The 7335-nt window shown below is 37.4% G+C and overlaps 1 protein-coding gene across 3 annotated transcripts in view; it reads left to right on the top strand.

The window, feature by feature from the left end:
* Positions 1-6099, top strand: part of LOC107747713 (ectonucleoside triphosphate diphosphohydrolase 4-like) — a 16461-nt gene extending 10362 nt beyond the window's left edge. For all 3 annotated transcript variants that reach the window (XM_016562307.1, XM_016562306.1, XM_016562308.1), the window contains 5 exons: positions 2539-2705; positions 3242-3566; positions 4005-4090; positions 4248-4409; positions 5396-6099. In XM_016562307.1, coding sequence (XP_016417793.1) covers positions 2539-2705; positions 3242-3566; positions 4005-4090; positions 4248-4409; positions 5396-5633 — 978 coding nt within the window. In that variant the 3' untranslated portion in view covers positions 5634-6099. The remainder of the gene's footprint in view (positions 1-2538; positions 2706-3241; positions 3567-4004; positions 4091-4247; positions 4410-5395) is intronic.
* Positions 6100-7335: the final 1236 nt, after the last annotated feature.

The following is a 7335-nucleotide window of genomic DNA, read 5'->3' as shown; positions in this document are numbered from 1 at the left end:
TTCGGACTAATTCGTACTCATTCAGACTAATTCGTACAGTCTCATTCGGACTAATTCATGCAGTCTCATTCGGACTAAGTCGTACAGTCTATTTCGGACTAATTCGTACAGTCTCATTCGGACTAATTAATACAGATTCAGACTAATTTGTACAGTCTCATTCGGACTAATTCATACAGATTCAGACTAATTCGTACAGATTCAGACTAATTCGTACAGTCTCATTTGGACTAATTCGTACAGTCTATTTTGGAGTAATTCGTACAGATTCAGACTAATTCGTACAGTCTCTTTCCGACTAATTCGTACAGATTGACTAATTCGTGCAGTCTCATTCTGACTAATTCGTACAGATTCAGACTAATTCGTACAGTCTCATTCAGACTAATTCGTACAGTCTCATTCGGACTAATTCATGCAGTCTCATTCGGACTAATTCGTACAGTCTATTTCGGACTAATTCGTACAGTCTCATTCGGACTAATTAATACAGATTCAGACTAATTTGTACAGTCTCATTCGGACTAATTCATACAGATTCAGACTAATTCGTACAGTCTCATTCGGACTAATTCATACAGATTCAGGCTAATTCGTTTCGTACGGTCTCATTCGGACTAATTCGTACGGTCTCATTCGGACTAATTCGTACGGTCTCATTCGGACTAATTCGTACGGTCTCATTCGGACTAATTCGTACGGTCTCATTCGGACTAATTCGTACGGTCTCATTCGGACTAATTCGTACGGTCTCATTCGGACTAATTCGTACGGTCTCATTCGGACTAATTCGTACGGTCTCATTCGGACTAATTCGTACGGTCTCATTCGGACTAATTCGTACGGTCTCATTCGGACTAATTCGTACGGTCTCATTCGGACTAATTCGTACGGTCTCATTCGGACTAATTCGTACGGTCTCATTCGGACTAATTCGTACAGTCTCATTTGGACTAATTTGTACTGTCTATTTTGCACTAATTCGTACAGATTCAGATTAATTCGTACAGTCTCATTTGGACTAATTCGTACAGTCTCATTCAGACTAATTCATACAGATTCAGACTAATTCGTACAGATTGACTAATTCGTGCAGTCTCTTTCGGACTAATTCGTACAGATTCAGACTAATTCGGACAGTCTCTTTCCGACTAATTCATACAGTCTTCAGACTAATTTGTACAGTCTCATTCGGACTAATTCATACAGATTCAGACTAATTCGTACAGTCTCATTCGGACTAATTCATACAGATTCAGGCTAATTCGTACAGTCTCATTCGGACTAATTCGTATGGTCTCATTCATACGGTCTCATTCGGACTAATTCGTACAGTCTCATTTGGACTAATTTGTACTGTCTATTTTGCACTAATTCGTACAGATTCAGATTAATTCGTACAGTCTCATTTGGACTAATTCGTACAGTCTCATTCAGACTAATTCATACAGATTCAGACTAATTCGTACAGATTGACTAATTCGTGCAGTCTCTTTCGGACTAATTCGTACAGATTCAGACTAATTCGGACAGTCTCTTTCCGACTAATTCATACAGTCTCATTTGGACTAATTTGTACATTCGATTTCGGACTAATTCGTACAGATTCAGACTAATTCGTACAGTCTCTTTCCGACTAATTCGGACAGTCTCTTTCCGACTAATTCGTACAGATTCAGACTAATTCGTACAGTCTCATTCGGACTAATTCGTACAGATTGACTAATTCGTGCAGTCTCATTCTGACTAATTCGTACAGATTCAGACTAATTTGTACAGTCTCATTTGGACTAATTCGTACAGTCTATTTTGGACCAATTCGTACAGATTCAGACTAATTCGGACAGTCTCTTTCCGACTAATTCATACAGTCTCATTTGGACTAATTTGTACATTCGATTTCGGACTAATTCGTACAGTCTCTTTCCGACTAATTCGGACAGTCTCTTTCCGACTAATTCGTACAGATTCAGACTAATTCAATCAACACATGTTGAGCTCAATGAGCCGCACCTGTGCTGTCGATTACCACTGAACAGAATTCTCATCTCTCATTTTGTAAAAACAAAATAACCATTCATAACCAGAAGTTTCACTGCCTGTTAAATTACAGTTTACTACTTTAAAAAAAAATGCTTACGGAAAAATACAAGCTGCAATTTTTTTTTAACCCTCCAGATTGTGTTGCCCCATAGACTTCCATTGTAAGTGCATTGTTCTAAATGTAAATTGTTACTGAGGGATGAGTCACTAATTTTCTATGGTAATCAACAACATGCCACAGATGCATTTGATAGAGCTCAACTTGTTCTGAACCCCCTACATTCCTTTAAATCTCATTGTACAAAGATGATGCTGCTTCTCACGTCACTTGCTTTGCTGCCTCTGTGTTTAAAGAAACATGCAATTTGAGCGCTCTTCAGAGTAGATCTGTATTTTTAGAAGATGCTTCAGTGGTTGCCCAGAAGGAACCTCTGTTAACATCTGTTTCCCACAGCTGTCTTATATTTCTGTCTGTGTTTCGCTGTGTGCTACCAGGAGGAGATAGCCAAGAATTTGCTGGCGGAGTTTAACCTGGGCTGTGACGCTCACAGAACAGAACACGTGTACCGCGTTTACGTCTCAACATTTTTGGGTTTCGGTGGAAATGCGGCTCGCCAGAGATACGAGGAAAACCTCATCAGCACCACACAAATCCAAAACAAGTAAGATTCAATTTCTGTTGAACGTGAGCTAGATAATGTACACCACCGTTCAAAAGTTTGGGGGTTTTAATATATTTCTATTTTCATTCATCAAGGACTCATTAAATTGATCAAAAGTGACAGTAAACATTTCTGTTCGACATAAATGCTGTTCTCTTAATCAAAGAATAAAATGGATCACAGTTTCCACAAAAATATGAAGCAGCAAAACTGTTTTTAGCATTCATAATAATAATAACAATAAATGTTTATTGACACTGAAGACTGGAGTAATGATGCTGAAAATTCAGCTTTGCATCACAGGAATAAAATACATCCAACTTGGCTACTTTTTATGATCTTGAAGTTTAAATAATAACCATTATTAAAATATCCTTCTTTTAACACTTTCCTTTACAAAACAAGTCTAATTAGTCGTAGAAAACTTGATGACCAAATTAAAAGCGCAGTAAGATCATCAAAGTATACTTGAAATATATTGTGAATATTTGATGTTTTTCACTACGATCACTACAGTCTCATGCTCTTGTCTCTAGGCTGCTGGGTCAGCATCAAGGAGAGATTGCAGACTCGCCCATCCTCGACCCCTGCTTGCCAGCTGACCTCCAGGATGAAGTTGGTCCTCAGGAGCAGAGGGTGCACCTGCGTGGCACTGGAGACTTCGACCGCTGTCGTCTGCTGCTCCAGCCGTTCCTCAACCGCACCAACGACACCAGCACATCTCTGAACGGAGTCTATCAGCCACCCATCAACTTCACCAACAGCCAGTTCTACGGCTTCTCTGAGTTCTACTACTGTACTGAAGATGTGCTGCGCATGGGAGGAGACTACAACTCCACCAAATATTCCAACGCTGCTAAGGTACACTGACATTTTACAATGTTCATGCTGCTCTTTTTCTATAGAATCAAAGCACACTGTGGCTGTCAAGCTCCAAAAAGAAAGGTTCTGTTGTATGGAAAAGAGCAGCTTGAACATTCTTGAAAAATTCTCTTTTTGTGATGCATAAACGAAAATTAGAAGAAAGAAACAAGATTTTTATTACAGCATTTGTTTCAATGATCCAAATGCATCCCAATGGATCATTTTTTTCAACCCTTAAGTTTTGTTCCAGTAATTTTGACACCGGATATAACAACTTCCCAAAAAAAAAAAAAAAAATTAGAATTGTAGTACTTTTTGGGGGATTTTTGTCCCACCATGTGGTGTTCCCAGTCAAAAATGACCAGCCTACAAAAATTGCTCATACATTTCTCATGATCATGTTTGTTTTTGCTGACCTTATCCGTTTAATTTCAGAGTTACTGTGCCACCCAGTGGAAGACTTTGAAAGAGCGGTTTGATCGAGGACTTTACGCCTCACATGCTGATCAACATAGATTGAAGTAAGTTTAAAAACCTCCATTAAGGCAGTATTGATTCATTTTCTCTTCAGTGCAAAGGTGTATGGTAGAAAAGAATACATCAAGAGTTTGTACAGACCACAGTGTCGATGATGATTTTGGAGAAAGGTATAAACAGGCTGCTCCTCTCTTCCTGCAGGTATCAGTGCTTCAAGTCTGCGTGGATGTATGAGGTGCTCCACTCAGGTTTTGTGTTTCCAGCGGCGTATGAGAATCTCAGGACGGCCCTGCTGGTGTATGACAAAGAAGTGCAGTGGACACTAGGAGCCATTTTGTACCGCACACGTTTTCTACCTCTGAGGTACATGCATACACAGACCAACTTATTTTTTCAGCCTATTTTTCTTTAAACAAAAAAAAAAAATGATAATAATTTTATTATTATTATTTTATTTTTTAATTGCGCAAGGACGCATTAAGTTGATCAGAAGGGACAGTAAAGACTTTTACATTGATAAGTCTTTGAAATATAATTTTTTGTAACAAAGTATCCTGAAAAAATGTATACTAGTTTTCACAACAAGATAAAATATTTGTCCACTTTCCAGTATTTTTTGCAACTTTAACTATTAAACTTAAAAATATATATATATACAATTTTAGGTTTTTGCTGCTTAATAATATTGCACACAGTTGTTTTTAGTTGGATTTTATAGCACATTTGTGACCACAAAACCAGTCACAAGGGTCAATTTTTTGAAATTGAGATGTATACATCATCTGAAAGCAGAATAAATAAGCTTTCCATTGATGTATGGTTTGTTAGGATATGACAATATTTGGCCGAGATACAACAATTTGAAAATCTGGAATCTGAGGATGCAAAAAAAATCAAAATATTGAGAAAATCGCCTTTAAAGTTCTCCAAATGAAGTTCTTAGCAATGCATATTACCAATCAAAAATTAAGTTTTAATATATTTACAGTAGGAAATGTACAAAATATCTTCATGGAACATGATCTTTACTTAATATCCTAATGATTTTTGGCATAAAAGAAAAATCTATAATTTTGACCCATACAATATTATATAGAGCCATTATATAGAGCTCTATTATATAGAGCCATGAATATTATTTGAAGTTACAGTAAACACCTTACAAAAGTGACATATTACTCGTACTATACCATACTAACACAAAACATCACATTAAAACAAAATGTTAACATTTTTTATTTTGTATATATTTAATTAAATAATGCCTAGTTATTTGAAAATGTAATACCAAAAAGTATCTTTGTTTTGTGTGCATTTCTGACGTGTTTTCTCGTGTTTTGGTTTGTCAGGGACATCCCGCAGGAGAGTCTGAAGGGCTCTCACTCTCACTGGCACCGCAGCTTCTCCTTCATGAACAACCACTATCTGTTCCTGGCCTGTTTTCTGGTGGTGGTTTTGTCCATCCTCCTCTACCTGCTCCGGCTGAGACGCATACACAAGCGCTCCACACTCCTGCGCGGCGCCTCCGCTTCCGTCCAGTGGCTGGAGGAGGGCCTGGGTTCACCAGACCTCCCTGTTACCCTATAGGGCCTGGACCCCGTCAATCAAACAGCTGGCCAATCACTGGAGGAGACGTCACGTCGGCCCCTCACTGGCCAGTTTTGCATTTTCACAGAATAATTTGCAAAGGATTCTACATGACATTTGCAGCCAAGGCCAGTCAAACGTTGGTGTAATGTGAAGATTGCAGCTCTGGGAAGGACCGTATGGCTGCCTGTGATCAGCTGTGATGTTTAGTTGTTTATTTATTAAGAGGAACGCTGAGGCTGCCTTTTGATTTTCAATGTCACTATCAATGTGAAAGAGGACGTGTGACTTGAGTATGTTTTATATACGTGTCCCCAATTTGGATACTCTATAGTCTAGACAAGATTCTGAGAACTTGAGACTGTACGCATGATTAAACATTTATTAAATGATTTGGTTGTGCCAAAGAGAAACAGAGTGAGATTCATTTTAAAAGATGAATATTAAATGTTTTTACCACCAAAAACTTTTTTTTTTTTAGGGGGGGTGGTCTGTTCGATACAATAGAAACTCATGTCTTGGAACTTTTTTCTTGGGATTTTTTTTAGACACTGGAGTTGGACTGCTCTGATATCGTGGTAGAAAGTAAAACTGTTTTGAAATATTAAATGTTTTTACCACCAAAAACTTTTTTTTTTTTAGGGGGGGTGGTCTGTTCGATACAATAGAAACTCATGTCTTGGAACTTTTTTCTTGATTTTTTTTAGACACTGGAGTTGGACTGCTCTGATATCGTGGTAGAAAGTAAAACTGTTTTGAAATCCCTTTAAAATATAAGAACACCAGCCACGTTTAGAAAGTTTGGCAAATTTCTAAAACGATTCAAGTTCACTTTTTTTCCTACCTAAAACACATTTCCATGAATGATAAAGAACAGCACTAAATATCCATGGAGGAATGTTATGTCATTTTAATTTTTTCTTGTTAAATAGATGATTTTGATGGTAAATATTACAGTGTTACAGTGTCAGAATTACTGCTTTATCATTGGTACTTCTTATTGCTTGTCTGTGAGTGTAAGATTGTGAGCATGTGTATGTATGTGCACCTTGATTTTTTTTTTTTCTTCTTTAATGCCATCGCCCATCATTTCAATGACTTCACATGAGGATGAAGCTGTAAAATGTTATTTAAACATGTAGAGCTCTATGATGAGAATCAGTGCAATATATTACCAGGTAAAAATCACATCTTTGCGTTCCAGCTTGCAATTTCACCCAAAAATAAATGGTCATGTTCTTCCAAACCCATATGACCACTTCTGTTGATGACTAAAAAATTATTCTGACAAATAAATCAGTCACTCTTTTGCAAGCAATTACAATGAATTAGGATCAAGATTTAAAAAGCACCATAAAAAAAAAACATTGCACATATGATGTGTGTATATTCGAAGCCAAACAATAGCTTTGTGTGAAGAAACATCAAAAATTTAAAGCAGCACTATGTAACTTTTTCTGTGTTCAAAATTTGCACAATGTATATAATGAGCGAGTACATCATGAATTCATCTTCCAAACCGCGTTTTTGTCTTATTCCGAATCACTACGGTACACTTATATAATAAGTACTTATATTTGGACTATTGTAGCCTGGTCGGGTCGTCACCGCTGCGGAGTAACACACACCTGCGTGAATCGCCATAGACATAAACTTAGAGAAGTAGCCAAAATTTACATAGTGCTGCTTTAAAGTTTTCGTC

The sequence above is a fragment of the Sinocyclocheilus rhinocerous genome, unplaced genomic scaffold, assembly GCF_001515625.1.
Source record: "Sinocyclocheilus rhinocerous isolate Xijiao unplaced genomic scaffold, SAMN03320098_v1.1 scaffold2816, whole genome shotgun sequence".
NCBI lineage: Eukaryota > Metazoa > Chordata > Actinopteri > Cypriniformes > Cyprinidae > Sinocyclocheilus > Sinocyclocheilus rhinocerous.
Note: the sequence above shows the minus strand (reverse complement) of the source record. Positions and strands in the feature narration are given on the sequence as shown.